The 26,642-nt window shown below is 47.1% G+C and overlaps 1 protein-coding gene across 5 annotated transcripts in view; it reads left to right on the top strand.

The window, feature by feature from the left end:
- Positions 1-26,642, top strand: part of PEX5 (peroxisomal biogenesis factor 5) — a 38,839-nt gene that overhangs the window by 1,457 nt on the left and 10,740 nt on the right. For 2 of the 5 annotated variants that reach the window (XM_055002315.1, XM_055002316.1), the window contains exons 2-14: positions 403-593; positions 2,965-3,000; positions 4,995-5,127; positions 5,388-5,522; positions 6,681-6,786; positions 10,952-11,042; positions 12,291-12,413; positions 12,971-13,063; positions 13,776-13,895; positions 15,812-15,955; positions 22,031-22,101; positions 25,617-25,832; positions 26,207-26,372. In XM_055002315.1, the coding sequence (XP_054858290.1) occupies positions 444-593; positions 2,965-3,000; positions 4,995-5,127; positions 5,388-5,522; positions 6,681-6,786; positions 10,952-11,042; positions 12,291-12,413; positions 12,971-13,063; positions 13,776-13,895; positions 15,812-15,955; positions 22,031-22,101; positions 25,617-25,832; positions 26,207-26,372 (1,584 nt within the window). In that variant the 5' untranslated portion in view covers positions 403-443. The remainder of the gene's footprint in view (positions 1-402; positions 594-2,964; positions 3,001-4,994; positions 5,128-5,387; positions 5,523-6,680; positions 6,787-10,951; positions 11,043-12,290; positions 12,414-12,970; positions 13,064-13,775; positions 13,896-15,811; positions 15,956-22,030; positions 22,102-25,616; positions 25,833-26,206; positions 26,373-26,642) is intronic. The other 3 variants (XR_008598488.1, XM_055002317.1, XM_055002318.1) reach the window with 3 other exon arrangements.

Here is a 26,642-nt window from a genome sequence, read left to right as displayed (position 1 = left end):
TGAAGATAGGCTAGAAGAACGGAGACCCAAGTCGTGTGTCCTGGGCCCCTTAGAGCAAGGAAGAGATAGAAAAGGTTTTTCTCCCACCTTTCTTAAGAAATCAGCTACTAGCCTAAGCGACTGGATGTGCAGTGCCGAGGTGCGGTTATTCTGGATTAATTCAGTAATTATCAGTGGAAGAGTGCCTTGCAACTGTGGAAGCAGGCGCCATTTTGCACCTCCCTCATCTGCCTGTGGGTTCCCCTATCGCCTTTTGGAAATCTGCCCTGTTGTTGGAGCAGAAACTTGTTGGACTAGCTTGCCTTACCCAGTGGGTAAAAAAGCAGAAAAGTTGTGGGCTGGCTGGGAGAAGGAGCAGCCCTCCCATTCTGACTCTGCTGTGCTGGCCTCTTCTCTGCACAGGGTGAGGAGGGGTCCAGTGCAGTCTTCTCCTGCCGCTCACGATGGCCATGAGGGAGCTGGTGGAAGCCGAGTGTGGGGGCGCCAACCCCCTGATGAAGCTCGCCAGCCACTTCACACAGGACAAAGGCCTGCAACAGGAGAGGCTGCGAAGTCCCTTGGCTTGGCCTCCCGCTGCTCCAGCACCTGAGGGGGTAAGTGGAACAAGGCGGGGAAAGTCTTGACTGCTTTTGAGGTCTGGTAAGAACTTGTTAAATTATACTAGGTTGGGGTACCCAACCATTTTGAGCCTGCGGGCACCTTTGGAATTCTGACACAGGGTGGTGGGCAAAGTCACAAAATGGTTGCCGTAGGATGTGGAGCCAACACCAAAGTGGCCACACAGACAGAGGAAGCGCAAGTGCAGGGGAGAAGAGGAGTGATTTAAAAAATACATCGGGAAGCACCACCCCTGTGGTGGCAGCTGATGCTGAGATAATTTTGTTTTGATCTGATCTCCAGCAGTTGATCAGAAGCGCCCACCAACTTTCTAAGCAAGTTCCAAGAAAAGTGTCGAGGGGTGCCATGGTGCCCCCGGGCACCATGTTGGGGGCCACTGTGCTAGGTGATGATAATAGCAGAGGGGGGTTTCTGTTTGCCTCCCTTCTTCAGCAGTAATATTAGGACAGTATGATGATATAAGACACATAAAGCTACTTCATACTGAATCCGCTCTTTGGTCCGTTAAGTTCCATCCTGTCTGCTGTAACTGGCAGCAGCTCTGCAGGGGCTCAGGTGAAGGCCTTTCACGTCGCCTGCTCCCCGATGCTGTTTTAATAGGAGGTGCCTGGGATTGAAATGGGGACCTTCTCCATGTCAAGCAGATGCTCTTCCCCTCCCCTAAGTATTATGAGGGATTACTGGACAACGTTGAGCAGTGTGTCTATTTTTATATTTCTGGGGCTTTGGTTTAAGAGCTGAAATACCTCACCGTAAGCCTGCAGGTGTGCTGGAGTCACGTGTGCCTGTCCCAGTCTGGTGGGGCCCTTCCCACACGGAAAAGGAGGATATAGCAGCCGGGGGCCTATGGGGCATGCTTTTGTTTTGAGTGGGGTGGGGCTGCCCTCTGCTTCCCTACTGTGGAAGGTGGGTGGTTTGGCCGAGGCCAAGAGTTCTGCATGGAGCTTCTGAGCCGGAGGTGGTTTCCTGGGGCAAAATGGAAAAGACTGCCTCCCTATGCTTCTGTGGTGCAATCTTCAGGGACTGGTGCTGCTTGGAAGAGAAACTGCCCATTTGATTGACGGTGCTTCTGCCCTATCAGGCCCACTTAGCAGGGGTGAGCAGTACTGGATCTTCCCTGGCTAAGATAATCAAGGGGATGTGCAGTCATGCTTGGGGGAGAGGGGAAGCAGTTGTGGTTCTCCCCCAAGGGTCTCCCTCCTCCTCCTCTCCTAGTCTGACAAAGTTAGCGATTCACCCATTTAGGTAATGGGTACTTTTTGTATGGGGTTTTTCTGAAGTTGCCAGGTTGAAAGTAAAGTATGTTTGTGCATCTCTAGTAAAAATTTAATTTATTTAATTTATTTATTTACTTTGCATTTCTATTCCACCCTCCCCATGAAGGGCTCAGGGCAGATTACAAGTTAAAAACACATTAAAATTTTAATTTATACAATATAAAAACAATCAAAATTTTAAAACATTCAATCATAAATATACACTAATATACAATATAGTGACCAGATGGCGGCAATCAATAAAACAGCAATTCAACTCAGCAGAGCAAGGGGGTGGACAGCCTGTAATAGGGAAGGCTCAGATCTTAAATTCCTCTTCATTTTTCAGTCTGTGGAGGCCAAGCTCGACCTCAGTCATATGCCTGGTGGAGCATCTCTGTCTTACAGGCCTGGCGAAATGATAGCAAATCCTGCCGGGCCTTGGTCTCGGTAGATTCCACCAGACTGGAGCCAGGACCAAAAACGCCCTGGCTCTGGTTGAGGCCAGGCGGGCCTCCCTGGGGCCAGGGACCACCAATAGGTGTTTCTCTCTCAATCGGAGTGTCCTCTGGGGCACATATGGGGAGAGGCGGTCCTGCAGATACGCTGGTCCCAGTCTGCATAGGGCTTTATAGGTTAATACCAAAACCTTGAACGTGATCTGGTACTCAACTGGCAACCAATGCAGCTGGTGCAGTATAGGTGTTATATTCGCTATATTGTGCCAGTCTTTCAGTATGAGAATATTTGCCCCCTTGCAAGTGTGTTTTCCCCACATCACCTGCTACCCTGATCTTTTTAACTAGTAATGCCAGGGATTAAATCTGGGACCTTCTGCATGCCGTTCCCTGATTCCCCCCCCCCCCCCCAAAATCTGGCTGTGTATGTGGGGGAACAGTGTTGCACATTAGGCAAGAAAGAAGGTTGTATGATTTGTGGCTTTTGATGTTGATGCTGTGCAACTTTGGCAGGATAGGAAGCTATAGGAGATATGCAAGAACCAATTTTAGACAGGATGAAGTGGCACAGGGAACAGAAAGTGCATGTCAAAATGTCCTACCGTTGGCTAACAGGGCTTTCTCTTCTGTAGGTGTCTAAACCACTTGGAAGAGCCTCAGAAGATGAAGTAAGATTTTCTACTTTCGGTTGCTGTGTTTGCCTTCTTTCATCCGTTCTGTTTTGGCTCCTCCCACGGCCACTTCATATGCATGCACGCATGTTCCCACTCTGTGCCCTGCCCTTACATTACTGAAGGTGTTTAATGATCTATTAGCATCTAAGGTCATCCCTGTGGTAGGGGGGGGGGCTGTGAAGATGTTGGTAGATTTTTTTGCTGATAAAGTCCCTTTCACCCAGCTGGATGACAAGTTGAAAGTGGATCCTGTGACCTATTCCAGAAGTCCAAAGCATTAACTTTCACATTTGTTTGGATAGTCTTGGATCAGTCCCTTTGAATAGGGTTCTTGCTAACTGGATCTTGGTTGATGAAAAAAGTGATGAATTAATTGAGTGAGGGGAGGCAGAGCACATCCAGGTATACCTGAACGGCAGATTTACCATGGAGACCTTAAAACCTGGCTTGGTGATTGAGGTGCCTCAGCTGCTTTGGTGGATGATTTCTGCTTACATGTAGATCCAGAAGAGTTAGACGTGTTAGTCTGTAGTTGCAAAATAGTAAAGAGTCCAGTAGCACCTTTAAGACTAACCATCTTTATTGTAGCATAAGCTTTCGAGAGCCACAGCTCTCGATGCATCTGATGAAGAGAGCTGTGGCTCTCGAAAGCTTCTGCTACAATATAGTTGGTTAGTCTTAAAGGTGCTCCTGGACTCTTTACTATTTTGCTTAGAGGTAGGTAAGGGAAAGGTATCCCTTGGAATCCTCCCTGCACTTCCTGAAGTTTTTGATACAGTAGATTCTGAGAGTGTGGGGGGTGCTCTGGTGGATCAGGCTGGGGGTCCATCTACTCCAGTATCCTGTTTCACCCCTTGTCCAACCAGTTGCTCCAGAACTTTGAAGAACATCGCGTGAAGGCGAAAGAGAGAATTTCACTCTGATAGTTTTGATGCAAATAGTTTGTGTCAGGGATAACAGTTGGTTCGTTGTCTAGGATTTGACCCATAGAATTCAACAGGATTCGGTGCTCTTCGGTATTCGTCAGGTTGACTGAGGTAATCCACAACTGTGCAACTGGCAAGTTTCATCCATACACTGAAGACAACCAGTTTCTTACGTATATATCTGTATCTTCAGCTAAGCTTCTGGAAGTTATTTGCATGCTCGGAACAAAGAGTGTCTGCAACAAGCTGACGTTGAACCCAGACAAGATGGAAACGATTCTGTTTGGAAAGGCTTATGTCCCATGTGGGATGGATTTGCCTAGCCTGGATTGGCAGGTGCTTGAGGACGAAGCTGGTTGGTGCTGTTGCTGGGAATGCCTTCTTTCAATTACATCTTCTTGAGAAGCTGTCCTTCCTTCTGCACTCTGCTCTCCTACGGCTACACCAGTCTACCTATCCTTTAGACTGGATTGTTGTAATGTGCCCTTGAAGAAAACATAGAAGCTTCAGTTTGTGTAAAAGACAGTGGCATGGGTTTTGACTAGGGCAACCTGTTACGAAAATATTGTACGTGTTCTGAAGAAGCCTGATCCACATGCCTTGAGGCTCAGTTCAGGGTGCTCGTTCTTCCCTGTAAAGATCATCTACATATATGAACCCCGATCCACTCCAGTTGCCTCTGCACCATCTTCTGACATCATTTTGAGAGATGCCCTTCCCCTTGGCTCAGTTGTTGGCATTATTTGTGGTGGCTCTGAATGTTTAGGACGGCCTCCCTGAGAAAGGTCCAGAGGTGCCATCATTGCTGCTGTTTGGGGTGGTGCGTGCCCTGGTTCTTTGTTGAGGGGCTTTTTCCCAGGCATGCTGGAGGCTGTGGAGTGGTATTCTGCTTACTGAGGTGAAGATTTCTCTTGTCTGGATCAACAAATTGGTTATCGTATATTGTTCTGACATGGATTGTTATATGCCTTAGACTTACAGTGTATATTTTAACCCTTCTTGAGCTTGGAGAATGGGCAGGTCGTAGATGCTTAAAAATAACAATAAATACTTTTCTTGTAGCTTGTGGCAGAGTTCCTCCAAGAGCAGAATGGCCCTTTGTTGTCCCGTGCCCCACAGACGTTCAAGATGGACGATCTGTTGGCAGAGATGCAGGAAATTGAGCAGTCCAGCTTTCGGCAGGCCCCTCAAAGAGGTGAGATCTTTGTATGAACAGGGTGCAAGGGCGATAAAACTTCCATCAGGAGCGGTAGGACAGAGTGCTTAATCTAGTAGTCTGTTGTTTGTTTCTTGCGGAGATATGTGTGTCCTTCAGCAGGGGTGGGGCAGCTTAATGGGTTTGGTAAGAAAGGTTAAGGAAGCCGGTTCTCCTATAGGATGGCTTTCTCGTTTGGGTGGGTCCTCGGGCACTTGTGTCCTAACACCTGCTCTGCCGCCTTGCCTCCTGCTCCTCAGCTCCGGGAGTCGCTGCTCTGGCCCTGTCTGAGAACTGGGCACAGGAGTTCCTTGATGCTGCTGACAGTACAGTTGACGTTGCAGCAGATTATAGCGAAGCTGACTGGTCCCAGGAATTCATTGCAGAGGTTACAGGTGAGACTGGCATCGTGTATTGTCCACCCTGAAGCTGTTACAGGGTCGTCCCTAAGTAGAGTAAAACTGCCCCCTGCAGTCTAAGGGCGTTGACTTCACCGGACTTGGAAGGGTATTGCTTAGGATTTCACTTCCGTGTGCCTTAAAATGTGTGAACAGAGCTATCCCCCCCCTTCCTTTTCAAGGTACTCTTTGAATTTGGGGAAGTAATTGCAGGAAGAGCCAGAGTGGTGAGAATGTCGGACTAGAGTCTCGGAGGCTTGGGCTCGAGTCCCCACTCTGCCATGGAAGCTTGCTGGGTGCCCTTGGGCCAGTCTACCTTACAAGGTTGTTGTGACGATAAAGTGGAGGAGAGGGGAATGATGCAAGTCACTTTCAGTCCTCATTGGGGAGAAAGGCGCGCTGTAAATGGGATCGAACTGATGGGAGAAAAAGCCAGATCCTTGTGGGTGCATCGTTGGTGGTATGAGGAGGTTTGCCCCTACTGCCTCAGTAGCCCACCTCAATCTGCAAATGCAATTTAAACCAGTTGCTTCTTGTTCTTCCTCAGTGGCTGGTTTGCAGTGAACAGTTGCCTTCTTTGTTCTTGATGGCAGTCCTCTCAGAGGCCCGATAGCCAATGTGACATTTCCTTAGCAATGGCCTGGTGTTACGTTCCTACATGATCTCTGGCCTTGTGTTCCAGGTCCTTCTGATCCTCTTTGCTTTACTACAGCTTTCATTTCTGTGGTTTCTTATCCAACTGAAAACGGGAGAACCCAAACGGGGCGTAGGTATCACAGCTGGAGGGCTGAACCAGTCTGCTTGGAGCTGTACTGCTCTGTGTTGGATTTTGCATTTGCTCTCCCCCGTTTCAACTGCCGCTTGTTGGGAAATATGGCATACTGAAATAACCTTCTTGTTGACTTAACCACTAACTTGTTCCATTTTAAATGGGACTTTAAAACCCAATGGACTTTGACTGGGTCCAGGCTCTGTTTTGTCGAGGTCAGGAAAAACAGTATTCAAAAATGGCAATAGCCTAGCATTGCTCTCATAGTTTCAGTTTCGAACTATCGCAATCAGGGGTTTCTCCGTGATGGATGATGGTGGTTTGGGATGTTCCGCAATGCGCAGGTTCCCCTGCACCCATTTCAATTATTCTTTGTTTCTGCAAAGATCCCTTATCAGTGTCTCCTGCCAAGTGGGCAGAGGAATATTTGGAGCAGTCAGAAGAGAAGCTGTGGCTGGGAGAATCAGAAGACCAAACACTGGCTGATAAATGGTAAGTTTTTGGGCTTCTTCTCACAATGATGTGGTGAGATTTTAATGGGACGAGATCCCCTTCGGACTCTACAGCAACGCTCTTCTCTCTCTTCTGCCCGCACCGTCTAGAACTGGTAGATCAGTCTTTAAGAAAGAGAGTGAAAAACGTGGAGGCCTTTAGCAGCCAGAATCATGGGATTACAGTATGCCAACAGTCCTTAAATTTGTACGTGTTTAAAAGTTGAAGAGACTTTCAGCAGGAGAAAGTTCCTGTATAATAAGGCAGTGAGAGATCATGGTGCTCTCTTTCACTTAGGGCTAATCTTCCAGAACACCCTTTTACTCTTGAGTTCCAGACTGTCTGTTAGGGAGATGGGAAGAGAATGAGGGAGAGAAGGGGGGAAAGCATCAAGAAGGTGCTACCAGGCTGGGACTTAGGGTGGGTCCACGGCTTGCAGGGGCTGAAGGCCACTGCCTAGCTTAAATTTCTTCTTCAGAATTTCTGATAGTCTTCTGTAGCTTGTTCTAGAGGTTAGTTACCTTTGCCCTCCTTGTGAAAGAAACAGTTGGACCTGGGGTCCCTAATCTTGTTCAGCCTCTGCAGATAACATGGCATCTGAGAGAGGGGGAAGGTACCGCCAGAAAGTAACTGCCACAGGGTGTCTTTTTTGGAGAAGATGTGCTATTAGGTTTCAGTTTCTGAAGGGTGGGGGGGGTTTGTTAGCACATGGGCACAGGGAGAGGTTGCCAAGCCCGGGGAAATGAGAGAGGCTGTGTCTGTGGGCAAGCTGTGCGCATGCAGCTCTGGTTCACCTGCCTGGGATGTACTTGGTACCTTGCAAGGCAAGGCAACTGGCAGGGAGCCACCCAGAGCTGCCTGTTTGTTTCTGTTCCATTCACGACTCTTTGGATTTCTTCCCCAAGACCAGGTAGGCACCAGGAAGCACTTTGGTGGAGACTGTATTGGGTCAGGGGGTGACCGAAGTGTGGTGTAGTCATGAGCGTCCCAAGTGCTTGACACAAGTTCCTATCCAGAAGTCTGTGGCACTCTCTGTCTATGATTACAGCAGCGAGACTATTATAGGCTCAGAATGGGAAGAATTCAACTCTACCCACAATAGAGAAACGGCTGACAAAGATGATGGAGGTGGCTGAGACTTCTTACTTCACTGATCAGAAAAAAGTCAATACGTTTGTTTGTTGATGAATGAAAACCCTTCATAGACTATTTATATGAAATAGATAACAACGATTTAATGATTTCTGGATTAAGGGATTTTGACAATAGAAAAAGGAAAGCTGTTAATCATTACTTAGAGAAAGTGTAGGTTTGACATGATATGATTTTTTTTGGAGAAAAATCGGAAACCTTTTAGTCTGGATTATTTTTGTTGTTTTTATTTCTGTATTATGATTGTTTTCGTATGTTGATTAGTTGTTTTTATTTTTGGTTGTTTTATTAGTCTATATGTAATTGTAATTTTTTTAGGTTCGTTTTTAGGGCACAGCCAGCACCATCCAGAACATCCAAAAGGCGAATATTATCAAGCAAAGCGTATCTGGAATGCATAAATCCCAGAAGGAAGGATATAATGAAATTAATTGCTTGATTATTCCTGCTTTTGGGATGTTCTGGATGGTCCTGGCTGTGCCCGTGGCTTCTGGTGTTGTGGGGGGCCTCTTTCTTCTCACAAGCTCCTATCTAGCCATTCCGTCTCTTACCCTGGCCAGATTCACCAGTCTAACTTAAAATGATTGGAGGGAAAGGCCCTTAGAAGGGGAGCAGTGAAGAGAATGGGTCCCCTTAATGCTTCTGGCCTGGAGTAGCCGTACCCATCCCAGAGACTTGCCTTGCAGCTTGAATTCGGTGTGGCTCGTTCTTCCTGTTCTTTTTGTGGAAGGTGATACTTTAGGTCAGGGCTTTTTTTCAGGGGGAACGTGGGGGAACGGAGTTCCGGAACCTCTTGAAAATGGTCACATGGCCGGTGGCCCCGCCCCCTGATCTCCAGACAGAGGGGAGTTGAGATCGGCGGCACAGAGGGCAATCTCAGCTCCCCTCTGTCTGGAGATTAGGGGGCGGGGCCACCAGCCATGTGACCATTTTCTCCGCGAGCAACCCACTGAGTTCCACCACCTCTTTCCCCAGAAAATAAGCCCTGCTTCAGGTCATCAGAGGCCAAAGCATGTGGGGCACTTGTATATGCGCGTGCTGGAGCATAATCTTTTCTAAAGCCAAAGGCAGTGTTTGGCCAGAGCTATGTTTAGTTATTCTTGAGTTCTCAGTTGGATTTGTTCATGCGCAATTCAACAGAAATGTTCAGGCTTCTGACTCAGCGTTGTACTTTCAAGGATTCTCCTCTCATCCCATTAATTACTGAACAAGAAACTGTGGGTACAGTGTATCATCTCTAGTTGAGAAGGTACGGTCCACGTATTCCTGTATATGATCGTTTCAGGTGGGTAGTCATGTTGGTCTGCAGTAGAAGAGCAAGATTCGAGTCCAGTGGCACCTTAAAAACGAGGGTATAAGCTTTCGAGAGTCAAGCTTCCTTCATGGTATCTAATGAAGGCAGCTTGACTTTTGAAAGCTTACACTCTAGAGATTTTGTTTGTCTTTAAGGTGCTGCTGGACTTGAATTTGGTATTCCTGTATGGATCCAGTAAAGTATGTAATAGATACTTTGTGGCATACACCCCTCCCTCCTTTTAACAAAGACTTTGTGGGAAATGTGGGGCAGAGTAAACAATCAAGGGGAAAACCTGGTTGAAAAAAATTGTGTTTTCCTTTGTGCCTGAAGGCCGAGGAAAAGGCCGACCGTCTAGCACATTGGGGCTAGGCAGGGGGCTTAAAAGTACTTTGAGCCTGAAAAAATTGATAGGGGGCTCTGAATAAGAATGTTAGAAATACAGCAGCTTACAGAACAGTTCTTATTTTTAAAAATCCAAGTGGATCCTATCTTTTAAAACATAAAATTAGAACTGTGAAAAGCAAATTCCCAGCAACTCCTAAGAAAAATATGTTGTGAGATGCTGGCCGGTAGGAGATACTTTGCTTTTTTTTTTAAATAAATTTTTATTGGGTGAGTTAATACGTTCATACATAATCTATTATCCCCCATATCCTAGTTTCCCCCATCCACTCCTCCCCCTTTTTCTTTGTAGACTTCCAACAGTTTTCCAACCCCTTATCTAATTATATCTACTATATATTGTTATATTATTTAAAATAAAATGTTATTTCTTAATACCATTCTCTTATCTTAAACTCACAAATATATATTCCCTCCATAAAGATCACTTTACCCCCTCTTTAAAAATTCTCCAAAATACATAATTTCCCTTTGACATCCCACTTCTTTTCCAAATACAATTTAAATTTCCCCCAGTTAATAAAGAATTCTTCAGACTCTTGTTCTCTCATTTTCTTTGTCAGCTTGTCCATCTCAGCCATATACAACAATTTTTGGATCCAATTTTCTATTGTCGGTATTTCTTGAGTCTTCCATAATTGTGCATATACCATCCTTGCCACCGTTGTCATGTAAAACATTAGTGTTCTATCTTGGATAGCAAACTCTTCTAAACTTATGCTTAGCAACAACAACTCTGGGTTTTTGTTCACTTTTTTCTGCAATATTTCTGACATAACCTCAACAGTATTCCCCCAGAATTGTTTAGCCAGTTCACAAGTCCACCACATATGATAAAACGAACCTTCTTGTTTTTTACATTTCCAACATTTGTCTGACATTTGACTATTCCCATAAGCTAATTTCTTAGGTGTTAAATACCATCTATATATCATTTTATATACATTCTCCTTTATATTAGTACATGTTGATATTTTTAATGTATTTTTCCACAAGTACTCCCATGCATCCATTGTGATGTCTCTATTACAATTTATAGCCCACTTTACCATTTGCCCTTTAACTGTTTCATCCTCAGTAAACCACTTTAACAAAATTTTATACATTTTAGATACCATTTTGTCCCCCTCTTGTAATATCCGGTAGGAGATACTTTGCTATGCTGACAAGTCTGCCACAGGCTGCTGTCGGGCAAGTATTTGGCCAGTCAACTGTGCTGTTCCTAATAAAGCCTTAGAATGTTTTTTTTCTTTAATAGAAACATAGGATCTTTCCGTCTTGTTTCTGAACCAAATTTGTGCTTTCTGATTGTAGGTATGAGGAATACCAGCCTGAAGATGACCTTAAGAAAACAGCCAACGATTTCTTAGCAAAAGTGGATGACCCCAAACTAAATAACTCTGAGGTAAAAAAAAAAGCCACAGAGAGAAGCGCTTGCCCTCGTTTTCACAGGGAAGTTGGCATATTTGTTAAGCTGATGTGCTGAGTGGGGGAAACAAATGTTATTTTTCTCACTTTATGTGGGAAAATTCACTCCTGTGCTGTCTCCATTTTTAGGTGCTGATTTTACCACACATTTTTCTGTCACCATCATTTTCAAGGTTTCCCTCCCACCCCCCTGCCCGAAGATGTAACATGTTTCTTTTTCCACAAGAGCACACGGCATTCTTGTGTAGGAAAAAGAATGATATGGTAACTTTACAGTGTAAGGGCTTCACAGTGTCATGCAGTTACACAAAGTGGTATCCTGTAAGGGATGCCAGGAACACCAGATGGTGACAGATGGCGAGTAAAGCTGCCCAGCGTGTACTGAGAACTTCGACTGAAGGTCCACTTTTACTTCCATATGGGTGCTAGATTGTTAGAAACACAGTGGGGGTGCAGGAGAGAAGTGGCGGGCTTGGAACAGGAAGGCCTGGCTTCGAACCAGTCACTCTCAACCCCACTTATCTCTCACTGTGTTCATAAATTTACTGCTACCATGTGCTCGGAGGATGAAAGTGCGTGATAGAAATCTGGCCATCTGTACATCGGAAGCCCCCCATCCACTTGTGAGCTTCTGGCTTCTAACAGTGAATCTGAGATGGGCAGACACACGCCGGGTTGAATCCAGCTACCTTTTTCACTTAGTCTTGCCCAGTTTTCTTCCTGACTTTAGCCGGACCCCACATGGCTTTTATTCATGCTGGTCCGATAATCCCTGTCACAGGTGGTCAAGGGGATCTCTTCCTATCTTTTACACAAGTAGAAAACCTGGTTGGATCCAACCAACCCTTTCATGAAAGGATGGGTATCATGCTAGGGAATAGAAACTGGAGACCTCTGGACCAGTTCTGTCCCTCTTGACACTTAGCAGCCAACCCTAGAGGGGCTCAGGGAAAGGTATCTGTGATGAGAAGACTCACTGGCAGGTCATTTTGGAGTCCACTCCCTCCACCCTGACCTTTTTTGCCTACCAGACTTCCCCAAACTCTTGCTGATGACCATATAATTTAAAAAAAAAATAAGCACCCCCCCCAACCCTGCTCCCAGCTGAATGACTGTCTCTCCTCCTGGTTGGCATTTCCTAGTCTTGCCTCCCAGCTTGTCCAGAGAGCAGTGAGAGCATCACATCTGCTGAACGCCTCTCCCCGTCTCTCCTTTCTCCATGCAGTTCCTAAAGTTTGTTCGCCAGATTGGAGATGGGAGGGTATCCATCGAGGCAAATCAAGTGACCATTTCCCCCAGAGACCAGGATCAGGCAGAGCAGTGGGCAGCTGAGTTTATACAGCAGCAGGTAGGATCCCTGGGCTGCTCCCTTGCAGCTCGGTTTGTGGAGCCAATGAGTCAGTTGCTTGGCAGTCCCAAGTTGAGGGGAGGGGGGGCACTATGCTGGGGTCCAGAACCAGGAACATGTGCAGAACAGCACCTAGGAGCAGAGCAGACCCTGCCATGGCACAAACTTCCCAATAGCAGTCTGTCCGATTGATCTGCGCCTTGCTCACCAAGAGTCATAGAATCATAGGATTGGAAGGCACCTCCAGGGTCATCTAGTCCAACCCCCTGCACAATGCAGGAAATTCACGAATACTTCCTCCCCAGTGATCCCTGCTCCATGCCCAGAAGATGGCAAAACACCGTAAGGTCCCTAGCCAAACTGGCCTGTGGAAAATTGCTACCTGTTCCCAAGGTGGCAATTTTCCACAGGTCTTACCCTGGGCATGCAAGAAGGGGCCATGAGAACTAAGCACTGATATAGCCCTTCCTGCAGTCAGCACAGAAGGTGCCTTTTGCTTTCAGAACATAGTCTATTATTCATCCTTCTGATCTCTTTCTGTTACGTTTTCTTTGCAGAACACTTCTGAAGCCTGGGTGGATCAGTTCACGCATGGTGGGGACATGTCGGGTCTGGATGCTGAGTTTGAGCAAGCCAAGACAGCTGTGGAGGTGATCATAATTATAATTATAATAACATTAGATTTATATACCGCCCTTCAGGACAGCTTAATGCCCACTCAGAGCGGTTTACAGAGTATGTTATTATCCCCGCAACAATAATCACCCTGTGAGGTGGGTGGGCTGAGAGAGCTCCTAGAAGCTGTGACTGACCCAAGGTCACCCAGCTGGCTTCAAGCGGAGGAGTGGGGCATCAAACTCGGTTCTCCAGATTACAGTCCCGCGCTCTTAACCAGTACACCAAACTGGCTGCTGGGCCATGAAAGCCTTCCCAAGTGGGCACATCCTTCACCTTCCAAGGCAGGATCAGGCCCTGTGATGGGAGAGAAAAGTGGAATAGGGCAGAGCTGGCAGGAATCGGGGGAAATGACAGCCCTGTTGCAGAAGTGGCGAAAGGTGTCCCGTCTCTTTCCCTGCCCTACCAGGACAACTGAGGCAGGCACCCAAAGAATCCTCTGATGCCCTGATCGCAGCAGAGCCCTAAAGCAGAGAGCAGCATGCAGAAAGAATGGAAAGGGAGAGGCTGGGGAGGAATGGCTGAGCAGAAGCCCAGAGGCCCTGAGCTGAAGGACCTGGGTGGCTTGAGGCCCTTCTCTCGGGTGGAGGCCAGAGCGGTTTGCCCCTCCCTCCTTCCTCACAGGGAGATTTCTGATGTGTGTCTTTAGGAGGGCCTTTCTTGAGCCACCTTTTTGTTTTCTTTCAGTCGGATGTGGATTTCTGGGACAAGCTGCAGGCTGAGTGGGAGGAGATGGCCAAACGGGATGCAGAAGCCCATCCTTGGCTGACCGATTATGAGGATCTCTCCAGCTCCACTTACGACAAGGTAGCAGTGCTCTGGGGATGAATGCCATGCCTGGGACGAAAGGGTCTCTTCTTCCTCCCTCTTTCCTGCCATTTCCTTTTGCATCTTGCAGGCCTAGCAAGTAGGCGAGGAATTGCCTCTCGGAAACAATAATTATTTGGTACCCAGAACTTACAGGTGGTCTGTAAATAAAATATGACAAGAGAGTGCCTGGAAGGAATTGCAGAATGGAGGGAGATGGAAGCACCAAGCAATGGGAGGAAGAAGCCCCCCTCTCGTGGCTCTTGCTTCCTGTGCCTCCCGTACTTTTCTTTCCTTCACTGAGCAGAAGAAAGTGCCAGTAGGTAAAAGAGGTTACCAGGTTTTCTGCAATTATCAGTGACTGGTTGCTTCCCTTTTCCAGGCCAATTGGAGGCCATAAGGAGAGAAAAGGGAGTACATTCTCCTGTTTGGCGGCTCCAGAAGGTTGGCAGTAAGGAGAACCTTGTGTCTCACTTGGTGCCAAGCTCAGCCAAGTGCTTAGCGTGATCCAGGTCACAAGGACCCTAAGGGGTGCTGAGTTCTGGTCAGTTCCCTTTCCTGGTCTGCATGCTGCCCTCTGGTACTCCACATTCTCTGTGGCTCAAGGGATGGGTGCCACACTTTCAGTATCACGGTAGTGGGTTTTCCTGTGTGTTTGAGGGGTCTGAGCTCCTCCTGGGCTTCTGAGGTTTCCCCGCAAAGTTTTTCTGCATTTCTTCTACTGATAATAAAGATTCTCTCCTGGGCCAATTCCAGACGGCCGAAATGTCGCGCGTCGTCGTGCGGAAAACACAAAATATCGCGTTTTCTCGCACGAGAAAACGCGATATTTCACGTTTTCCGCACAACGACGCGCGACGTTTCGGGATGCGGAGGGCCGTCTGGAATCGGCCCTGGATTCCACGCCACCACCAGTTTGCAGGCCTTGCCATAGACATGGAGCAACATGATGCTGTTCAAAGGGAATTCCTCCATCCCTTCTTTTCTGCCTACTGCTTTGGGAGGGGCCCTTGCTATAGAGGGTAGAGTTTGGGTTCAAGAAAATTGTGTTGAAATCCCCCTGAGCCTTGAAGTCTTAGCCAAGCTTCTCTCAGCCTAACTGTTTATAAATCGCTCTAAGAATCTGCTCCACAAACTGCTCCATGATACCTTAAGGGTGGAGAAGTTTGCTTTGGCATCAGCCCTTCTGGCGGGGGAAAGATAGAGGGGTCAAGTTACAACCTAAAATGTAAAATATATTCCAAAAAAGTATTTATTATGAATGTGCACAAAATATAGGTTAAAAACAAGTTTAAAACACGAGGCCTGAATGGCAGGCTACATGCATACGCTAAGAATGGCTAAAACGTTCTCCATGTACGGTGGTCCAATGACCACCACAAAGGCAGACCATACGTGTTTCGGCCCTCAGACCTTCCTCGGTGGTCAGTTGTACAATATTTATAATCAAACACACCCACACATTCAGAAACCAATGTAGAAATGCTCCTGATGCTTTATCTCTTGTATTGTGTGATATAATACAAATGTTGCTGCAGACGAAGGACTGCATTCACACAACGCTCTGCATTTGATACTGTATTCTGAGGCTTGGTTTCCAGTGTATTTGGGTGTGTTTCATCAATCTGCAGCTGAAATAAAGTGGCACTTTAACCTCATGAAGTTCAGCCCTTCTTGGTCAGAACCCACATTGTCAGGGAGCTCTGAGTTTCTGAGAAGAAATGAGTCAACCAACGTTTGCCTTCCTGAGTTCCTTGAGGGGAAGAGAGAAATAAAACTGATAAGTGTTCCATGTCCTTCCTTTAGCCCTTGAAAAAAAATAGGAACTGCTATTGTTCGGGGGTCTCTTCTGACAATAGTGGTGTCCACTAGTATGTTTAGAAAAATCCCAAGCTGTTGCTCGCCTTCCCTTGTAGGGGTATCAGTTTGAGGAGGACAACCCTGTTCGGGACCACCCGCGTGCCTTTGAAGAAGGGCTGAAATGCCTGGAGCAAGGGGACCTTCCCAATGCCGTGCAGTTCTTCGAGGCTGCTGTGCAACAGAATCCTGACCACATGGAGGTGAGTGAAGGAGGGGAGGCGGGTCCCTGCTTTTCCTCTGCCCCCCCCCCTATGTCTTCCATTGAGCAGGAATATGTCAGGTTGGCAGAGTTTGGAGGAGATGGACATCAATACGCTGATGACAGCCAGCTATGGGTTAATCTAAATAAGCCATCAGCTGCTGCAGTCTCTCTCCTGGAGTCTGAATGCAGTGGTCAAGTGGCTGAGAGAGAACAAACTGAAGTTCATTCTAGGTAAGACAGAGTTGGGCCCTGACTTGGCTATCCCAGGTGAGCCTGATCTCGTCAGATCTCAGAAGCTAAGCAGGGTCGGCCTTGGTTAGTAATCGGATGGGAGACCTCCAACAAAGACCAGCGTTGCAGAGGCAGGCAGTGGCAAACCACCTTTGTTAGTCTCTTGCCATGAGAACCCCACCGAGGGTCACCATAAGTCAGCTATGACTTGACGGCACTCTCTACCACCAAGACAGAGTTGATGCTTGCTGGAAGGGCTGCTGCCTTTAGCAGGATTGTTCTTATTTATTTATTTACTTTATTTAAAGTCTGCCTTTCTTACAGAGACTCAAGGCGGATTACACAATGTGAGCCCGTACAGTCAAATTCAAAGATATTTTAAAAAAATAGGATATATAAATGCAAATTTGCAAAGATTTAAAACCAGCAGAAATCCAATACAGGGCCAAGGAAGTGCTGAAATAGAGTACAAGCAATTTAGAACTACCCAGTAGGATCATACCTCAAGTAACAGATAGTACATAGTAGCACATAGTAATACAGTCTATGTTCCCCGTCTCTTTACTGATGCATCTCTCTGAGACCACTTCCTTACAATACAGCCCTCCTGTCTGAGTAAAAAGCCATCTTGAATAATTCAGATTTGCATTATTTGGAGAAAGCTAGGAGAGTGGGAGTTTTCCTGGCCTTTTCAGGTAGGCCATTCCATTAAGTGGGGACCACCGGAGAGAATGCACGTGTACGGGCAGCTGTTGATTTTACCTGTGTGCAAGGTGGCATCTGCAGAAGGCCCTGTTCAGATGAGCAAAGCTCCTGTGGTAGAACATAGGGAGAGAGGCAGTCTTGTAGATACGCCAGAGCAAGGCCTTGAAAAACTTTGTATGTGGTAACCAATAACTTGAGTTGAGTTTGTTAACTGATAGGTAGCAAGTGGAGTCACTGCAGAATAGGAGTAATATTCATTCTTCTCTTAGCTCCCAATAATAACTGAGCAGCAACATTCTGCACAAGTTAGTCTCTGAGTTAGAGGGGAGACCTATATAAAGTGCATTATAGTAGTCAAGCCTCTATGTTACTACAGTATAGATCCAGGGGGCAAGATCAGCTGTGTCGAAAAAGGGGCCATCTTTCAGGCTAGACTGAGGTTGTAGAAAGCATATTTCACAGCTGCCTTAACTTGCTTGTCTAGCAGTAGCACTGGATCCAGTATAACCCCAGGGTTCTTAACTGAATCTGCAAGAGTTAGATGAACTCCATCGAAAGTCGGGAGTATAGTGTCCTTCAAGATCTCTGCCTTCCCAATGAGCATCACTTCTGTTGTGTCTGGTTCAGTTTCAATTAGTTTGCTTTCAGCTATTTTGCAGCAGCTGTTAGGCAGTGACACAAGATTTCTACTGCATCCTGAGTTGGGTGTCATCCATATATTGGTGGCATCCAATTCTGTAGCTACAAATGAGTTCTCCAAAACGTTTTATATACCGATTGAATAAAATGGGGGGGGGGTAAGATTGAACCCTGCAGAAACCCACAAGATTTCCCACCCTGGAGATAGCTGGTCTCTGACAGTGACCCTTTGCATCTGTTCCATGAGAAACAATGTAAAGCAGTACAAGGCACATCCTTTGATACCCTCTTCTGCCTCCAAATGTCTCAACAAGATGGCATGGCCTGCTGTATCAAAGGCTGCACATAGAACCAGGATGAGCAATAACAAAGCATGGCCTTTGTCTATATTTAGTTGGTGGTCATCTGCTAAAGCAGCTAGAGCCATCTCTGCCCTGTAGTTTGGCCTGAATCCAGACTGAAACGGGTCCAAAGCACTAGAGTTTTCTAAGAAGACCTGGAGTTGGTCAGCTGCTGCTCTCTCAATCACTTTGCCCAGAAAGGGCAGATTAAAGACTGGTCAGCAATTGGCCATGTCATTTTTGTCTGGAGATTTTTTAAAAATTAAGTGATGGATAACCACCTGCTTGAGTGGCCAAGGGAAGGTGCCCTGAGTTAATGACTGATTTATGATAGACCTCAGGGGCTCATTTATGTGGTCCTGATTTGATTTTAGCAGCCAAGATGGGCAATGATCTAGTGCACAAGTTGTGGCCTTCACAGATCCTTCCCTATAACTGGTACAAAGTGGTCCATATGTGAACTAGACGATGTATTAAGTGTTCCTTCATCTTTGTGACTTCTGTGCAGTCCCATACTGGGACTCCGTACGTGCAGGTCAGCCACGGAGAAGATTTCCAGGACTCTCTGGAAGACTAGGAGCTCCTTTCCTCGCCTTGATGCTTTCCCGCCAAAAACATTACATGACCAGGAGGAAGGGCGTTATTCCCTCAGTTCTCTTTTTGCTGCAGTAGAGAGAGGATCTCTGTTGCTGTTCTCTGCTTTTCCCTCACCTCATCCTTGAGGTGGAGGAGAATTACTGCTATTTAATCTTCAGTAGATCCAGAGGAGTTAGCCGTGTTAGTCTGTAGTAGCAAAATAGTAAAGAGAACAGTAGCACCTTTAAGACTAACCAACTTTATTATAGCATAAGCTTTCGACAACCACAGCTCTCTTCATCAGATGCATCTGACAAAGAGAACTATGGTTCTTGAAAGCTTATTCTGCAATAAAAGTTGGTTAGTCTTGAAGGTGCTCCTGGACTCTTTAATCTTCAATAGCTATTTTAGTGAACAATAAAACTACATTTAAAGAAGGAAAATTTCTGTCTTTCCCTTTGTCATTATGGCTGAAGAGAGGCCAAGATGGTGGAAAATGCCAGCGTGATTAAAGGCACCTGCCCGCTCCCTGGCCCCCTTGAGCACCAAGGGCCCAGGCCAGAAGTGTGGCCTGTCAGAGCCTCCCACAACAGCTCTTCTCCAGGTCTGTGGCTTCCTACCAGCCTGGTGAAAGGCAGCTGCCCTCTCAGTTCTGAGGGAAGAAATCTGGAAATGTGGCCTGACAGAGCCCTGCGTTCCAAAGCTCTTTCCCAGAGGCTTTGCCTGCTGGGATAAAGACCCCTCCCTCCTTGGCTTTGTCAGCTCGGAGGGGAAACACTTAGAGGTGTAGCTTAACAGCTCTCTTGGGTTGGAGGCTGAGAGGCTTCCCCCCCGCCCCTAAAGGATTTGGCTGTGTTGCAGCCTGAATAACAACCTCTTGGGGTTCCGAGACTGGGATGCTTTTTTCTAAAGGCTTTGGCTGCCTGCCAGCCTGAACAGGCCCCTCCACTCCGTTGGCGGTGTGGGATTCTAACTTAAGGGAGGCCTGGGACCCGAGGCTGAGAGGCTTTTCCCCAAGGCCTCTGGAAACGTGCCTGCTTGACTCGAGGAATCCCTCCTCCTCCCGGGCTGTCCTTGGTTCCGAGGCGCAGGCCACTGCGCAGTTTTCCTACAATTCTTTTTCACATCTGAGTTGCTTTATGGGCTCAACAGACCCAGAGTCTTCCCCACCTCTTCTCTCGGGGGTGGTCGCCTGTCCTCCCGTTAATTGAACTATTCAGTTAGTATTCCCCCTGAGACTGTTCAGTGCTCTTTACCTAGCACGTCTCTCCCCACCGGAATGCTGTTTTTTTCCTTGTTGCCTTCCTGCTTGTATTTCGGCAGGGACATTTGTAGAGAGCTCCCAGCTTCTTTAGAAGCACCTCTGGGTGAATGTCAGTGAGATGCTAAGCATCTGGTGGGAAGGTTGGCCTCCGTGGTCTCTTTGAGGGCTTCACACCCACCTCCTTCATAAGTGAGCTTGCTGCTCTCCCAATGTGGGGCTGCACAGAAGCCACGAAGATGAAAATACCTGTAACTGTCGATCATCGAGTGGTCTCCTGTGCAGGCACGCACCCCTCCCTCCTGCCCCGCTGTGAACTCTCTGGAACCTGAGCTTCTGGGGGCATCATGGGGAGAGGACTGAGGGAATAGCACCCCTCCTTCTGACCATGTGATGGTTTTGGGGGAGGAGATGCCCAAAGGAGTAAGGGGCACGTCTAGTCTTCTAGAAAGCTTTGGAAATCTTCACTGTCGTTAGCCTGCACACGCATAGCCCCCTTCCCCTAATGTGTGCCTTTGCAGACAACCCCTCGATGAACAACAGTTACAGGTAAATGCAACCTTGTTTTCCACTTCGTCTGTGTTATAGTCGGCCTCCAGATCAGAGCGTATTCATGTTATTTGATTGGCAAAAAAACTTTGCAAAGGCCTCACAGCTGATGGTCTGTTCTTGACACTGTAAAGGTTTGGATTTAACATTTAGAAAATGTTGAGATATCTTGAACAATTGGGATGGTTGTGAACTAGCTGATGTAATGGTTGCCGAGAAATAACTTCTCTTTCTTGCTCTCATTACCACTTCATAGATTTTCCAAAGGGCTTCTTTGTAGGACACTTCTATCAGCTTCAGTGCACATTTTCTGCCAACATCTTTCTAAGCTTCTTCCAGCTCTCTTTAGGTCACCCAGCTCTGTGGTAAACTACGGGGCTGGTTTCTGTCCCAAGAGTCAGAGAGTCGGCAAGGAGCAGTCGAGCTTCAAGGAGCTTCACAATCCAAGCTCCCGCCGTAGCCTCAATAGAGCTTGGATATTTTGATCTAAAATCCCCCAGGGTGTTTTTGAACCTAGAAGGATCCATGAGCCTTTGTAAGCAAATCATATTCACTTCTGCCTTCAGATGCTGGTCAGACCATCATCTTCCATCCAGTATAGTTTAGCAGGGCAGACTCATATGTAATAGAAGGCACGTGCAGGCCAAAAATGGCTCTTCAGTCAAGATGGAAGAACTGTGGAACCACTAACTCCTCGAAATACAGATATCTTCCGCAATTCCACTACAGCGTGTGGAGGAACAGTCCAGGCCCCAGGCGTTTTCAGTGGCTGCCCTCTGCTCTGAAATAGGCTAAGGGTGCTCCTACGCCTCTGGTCTTTAAGCAGGGTGCAAAACTGTTTTTCTGTAGAGATCCTGGGGGAGCCTGAGCAGAGGGGGAACCCTTGTTGGTGGAGACATCAGGTGTTTTTAGCCTGCATTTTAGTGTTTGCTGTTACCTGCCTTAAGTTCTGAGAAGCTCAGGCAAAAGGAAGGCATATAATTTAGATAAATAGATTAGTGGATCACTTTGTTGCGCTGTGGGCAAGGTTCCAGCTCTGACTGTGTACGACGTGAAGGATGGCTGGCAGAGAGCTGGGGCCTTTCCAAACCGAAACCCTGCTAGGTTTTCTCTTTGCAAGCTGTTTGATCATGAAGAGCCAGTTCCTATAAAAGCTCCAAATAACGAGCCTTAGATCCAGAATCTGGCTGCCCTGTACATCTTCTGGAAGCTTCTACAAGTGCATAGTCTGTTTTTCATATTCTGGCTCTATAAAGCCCTCCAGTCAGGCCCCCTCCCATCTGAGATCACCAAGAACTAGGGTTGCCAAGTCCAGGTTGGGAAATTCCTGAAGATTTGGGGGGTGGAGCCTGGAGAGGGCGGGGTTTGTGGAGGAGAAAGGCCTCAGAATAGTATAATGCCATAGAGTCTACCCTCCAAAGCAGCCATTTTCTCCAGGGGAACTGATCTCTGTCACCTGGAGATCAATTGTAATTCCGGGAGATCTCCAGCCACCACCTGGAGGCTGGCAACCCTACCAAGTGTTCTCTAGGAGGCAGACTTATGGACCTCTCCATCTTCGTTTGTCCAGGGCATGCAGCTGATCTTTCACACTGTGGGAAAGACGTACAAATGAAGTGGTGTGATACATCGTCCTCCCTTAGATTGCTAAAATGAGGGATAGTGTATGTGTGTGTAAAAATGTTTACAAAAATCTGCCCACTGTGTTTGTCAAGTTCTATGCAGATTTAGTGCCATCCACCTATCTCTGCCTCCATTATCTTTGTATTAGGCCTGGCAGTACCTGGGAACAACGCAAGCGGAGAACGAGCAAGAACTTGCAGCGATCAGCGCTCTCAGACGGTGAGTAGCCTGCCGGGGCGGGGCAGCCTTGATCTAGGGCCTCTCTTTGACTTCCGAACAGCACTTGTTCCCGCTTTTGTACAAACACAGTCTGAGGTCTGCCTCTGTGTGGCCCCTGAGACAAGTCAAAATCCTTCAAATCCTCCTTTCCTTTATGCTTTTGGCTTAAACCCTCCCAGGGGTAATCAAGGAGGCTGAAATAACAGGAAAACTAGAAAATAATGAAAAAGCTGAATTAAAAACATCAGTTTAAAGTTTAATTAGAAATACATAAATTAGATTAAAAACATTGTATGGTACTACATATACGTACTAAAATCATGTATATAAATAAAATAAAATTGCTAATATACAGGTATATAGTACAAATCATTGCCACATGTACAGAATCAATAAAACCAAACCCCACAAATGTTTCAGCCCAAAGGTGGTATAAGACTGTCATAGCACCCTGTTACCAGAACTGCTCTTTATTATAATGGGGAATTAGCTATAGCAGTCTGTAACTTAAAATTAGCGCGGATCTTAACCTATGTCTACGGAGGTCCCGATTCCAGACACTCTAGTGAAAAAGAGGCAGACGACAAATAAGTTCCAAACACGTGTATTTAGTGTGGCGTAAGCCTAAACTTGCACAAGCAAACAAAGAACACACAAGATCTAAGAAATACAGAGTAGGAAATACAGAGACGTTCGCATTAGCTGGTTCCCAACGATGGTGGGGAATACTCACTTATCCTGAGGCGAAGCAGAGACACAACAGCGAGGGGGGTGGCCCAATGCCAGCACTGGGACCACAGACGGACAGCGAGGGGTTCTGGATAGGATGGCACGAGCACCGAGTGGTCTGAGAGACCAGCTTAAATACCCCAAAACGTACCCTGTGGCTGATGCTGTACTTGGTGGTTCTCACAGTTTAAAACAAAGGTTCTAATGGGTTACTGAATAGCTTAGATGGGCCACTTTGGTAATCTGGTTGCGATAAGTGACACCTCAGGAAGAGGGGACAAAAGAGGGAGGGGGAAATCCAAGTGGGCTGAATGGATGTTCCAGCGGACAGGGCTTGTCCTGATGTCATCAGCTCTGGAATGCGGAGGTTTCTTTGAGATGCATTCTCTAAGTGCTTGGGATGGTCGGCACTTAGTTCCTTCTCCGGGGCGGCTCCTAAGATATGCAGAGCGGGGCGAGGTACTCTCGCTGCGGACGTGGTGTGCCCGCTTCGCCGAAATGGCTTCCCAAAGCAGTCTTTTCCTCTTGGTCTTCTGGCTGCCTAAGAACATGGATGCCGGCTGGGCATAGCTGGGGCTGGGTAGCAGGCTGCCCGGTAGCGAGGGCAAGCTCGGCGACCGGCCCGCGGCAGACTCCAGGCGGGAACTGACCAGGGAGCGCCTAGCCAGGCTCGCTGGAGGTTTCCCCGGCAGGCGCCCGGCTGCTAGCAGCGGCTTGGGCCCATATGAGGCAGGCTTCCATGGAGGCAGGGGAAACAGCACACAAAACACAGTCCAAAGCAGGGAACAGGCACGGTCCGTGGCAGATGGCAATGCAGGCACGGGGCACACTTGTAATAAAGTCCAAACATACACTGGGAAATCCAGATACAGGTCAGGGCAGGGCTGCCCAGGAAAAGAGTCCTTTGTGCAGTTAACCAGGCATGGAGTCAGTGAACTACACAGTCTATTGCAGCAGCAAGGTAGTTAACACGCAGGCAGGAAACTGACACATGTACCAGAACACACATGTGCAGGGCAATCTTTGGTGCAGCAGTAAAACAGCAACGCAGGAAACTTTAACACAGTCCATGGCAGGCCTTAAAGCAGGAGAGGGGGCCTACTTGGCAACAACCCCATCAATAAAATACATGGTTGTTGTGGGTTTTCCGGGCTGTATTGCCGTGGTCTTGGCATTGTAGTTCCTGACGTTTCGCCAGCAGCTGTGGCTGGCATCTTCAGAGGTGTAGCACCAAAAGACAGAGATCTCTCAGTGTCACAGTGTGGAAAAGATCTTTTCCACACTGTGACACTGAGAGATCTCTGTCTTTTGGTGCTACACCTCTGAAGATGCCAGCCACAGCTGCTGGCGAAACGTCAGGAACTACAATGCCAAGACCACGGCAATACAGCCCGGAAAACCCACAACAACCATCGTTCTCCGGCCGTGAAAGCCTTCGACAATACAATAAAATACATGAATTAAACATACATGACCAAGCACACAATGAATCCGGAATGTGAGGCGAGGGGGGGGGGGGAAAGAGGGACAAAGTGTGTAAAGGTCTACAAGGTAAATTTCCTTGTTTTTATTTTTATTTGGCATATTTCTTTTTCAAAATATTTTTTTCAATTGCAATAAATTTGGCTGTATTTGTCCTTTTTTAAGATTTATGGACAAAGGAATTACAACCCCTAATATAATATGATGCCCTGACTTTATTTTATGCTGTTCTGGGGCCGAATTCTGAAGAATTCACTCCATGTTATTTTTAGTTTCACCTCAGCATGAGTATTTCACTAAAATAAATTCATTTGATACTAGTTTTCTACTTATTTTCCAGATATTAACCTTTACACATTTTGTCCCCATTTTCTCTCCCCCCCCCGCCCCCCATTCCAGATTAATTGTGTGCTAGGTTATGTATGTTTAATTCATGTATTTTATTGATCAGGTGCTGTCTATGACAATTTTATAACACTGAGGAAGGCCTTTGGACCAAAACACATCTGGTTTTTGGTTTTATTGGTTCTGTAAATATGGCAAGTTGTCATCCTAATACGCCTATATATTAGTGATTTTTAAAAAACTTATATACAAGGTTTTAGTATGTATACATAGAAACATGACATTTTAATCTAATTTATGTATTTCTAATTAAACTTTATGCCAGTGTTTTTAATGCATATTTTTTTATTTTCTACAGTATTTTTTTCTGTTCCAACCTCCTTGGTTACTCTTAGTCTTCAGGGTTGTTGTTTTCCCCCTTTTTATTGTCTTTAAACCCTCTCAGTTCACTACAGTAGTAGAACTATATTTATTTTGTTCTAGTGCCATCAACATGCACTGCATTTGATAGAGTAACATGAAAAGGGTATATCCCTGGCTGGTGGAACTTCCAGTCTAATTTCCACCCCAAGGGAGGCTTTAGAGGACATGAGGATGAGGTCTAAGGGGTTTGCTCACATACATCCTTTGATACCCTTCCTTCTTTGTCCCCCACATCCTTTTTTTGTTCCCCCACACTGCCAGAATCTAAGCACTTCTGGGTATGCACGGGTTGTTATTGCTTATGTTAATCTAGGAAGCTTCATGGATGCTGGTGGTGCTAAGTAAATAGTCATTGAAAATTCCATGCCCGTGAGAGGACACCCGACCTTCCCAGGCCGCACGAGGGAGCCGCTGCTTCTCATTGCTAGTGTGAACGTTCCAGGCTGACTAAGGATAAGGATGTCCTCCGCTGTGGAAGGATTGCTGTGGTGCTCGTGTGCCAAAATGTTTCTCTGGTTTCTGTGTTTGCCTGGCAGGTGTCTAGAGCTGAACCCTACGAACCTCACGGCGCTCATGGCTCTAGCAGTCAGCTTCACCAATGAATCACTGCAGAAGCAGGCCTGTGAAACTCTGCGGGACTGGCTGCACCACAAACCGGCCTATGCTCATCTGGTAGGGAAGGAGCCCGCAGGAGACAGCCCTAGCCCGGGACTTGGGCCCTCCAGACGTATCCTGGGTTCCCTGTTAACCGAGTAAGTCTGGGGAAAGCCAAAGGAGTGGCAGAGGGTTGCCAAACTCAGAATGGGGCCTGGACTTCTCCTAGAATTTCAACTGATCTCCAGACTACAGAGATCAGTTCTCCTAGAGGAAGTGACAGCTTCAGAGGGTGGACTCTCTGGCATACCATAGAGACGAGGAGAAATGGAAGTCTAAGGATGACATACCCTCGCTGAGCTTTTTCACGCCCTTAAAGTCCACCCTCTCCAGGCACCACCCTCCTAATCTCCAGAAATTTCCCTGGTCAGAGTTGGCAACCTAGGGGCAGTGTGGGGGGGGGGCGGGGAGATACGGACTTGTCTATGATGGTGCCACTCCAGGCATTTCTTTGCTCCCCGCCCTCCTTTAGCTCACTCTTTGTTGAAGTGAAGGAGTTGTTCTTGGCAGCTGTGCAGAGCAACCCCTCAACCGTGGACCCGGACGTGCAGTGCGGCCTGGGAGTCCTCTTCAACCTGAGTGGCGAGTACGAGAAGGCTGTGGATTGCTTCACTGCTGCACTGAGTGCCCGCCCAAACGTAAGGAAGGCGCAGGCCAGGAGGGAGGGCAGAGGGAGGAGGCGGGGTCTGTGATGCAGGGCCTAGTTCTCACAGATGGGCCTGATGGGGCCTTTACCATCTCAGTGGCAAGTGGGCTTGCTCCTTTTGGCAACAGCCACCCAAATCCCTCCTTAGGGAAAACTAGAATGTCAGCTGGAAGGGCTGGGGCAGAACCCGTTACCCTGAGGTGTACTGGCTTTTTTCCCCTTGGAAAGCCAGTGTGGTGTAGCGGTTTCTGTTCTAGGCTAG

Source organism: Eublepharis macularius, chromosome 18 (genome assembly GCF_028583425.1).
Source record: "Eublepharis macularius isolate TG4126 chromosome 18, MPM_Emac_v1.0, whole genome shotgun sequence".
NCBI lineage: Eukaryota > Metazoa > Chordata > Lepidosauria > Squamata > Eublepharidae > Eublepharis > Eublepharis macularius.
This window is presented reverse-complemented; position numbering and strand designations above follow the sequence as displayed.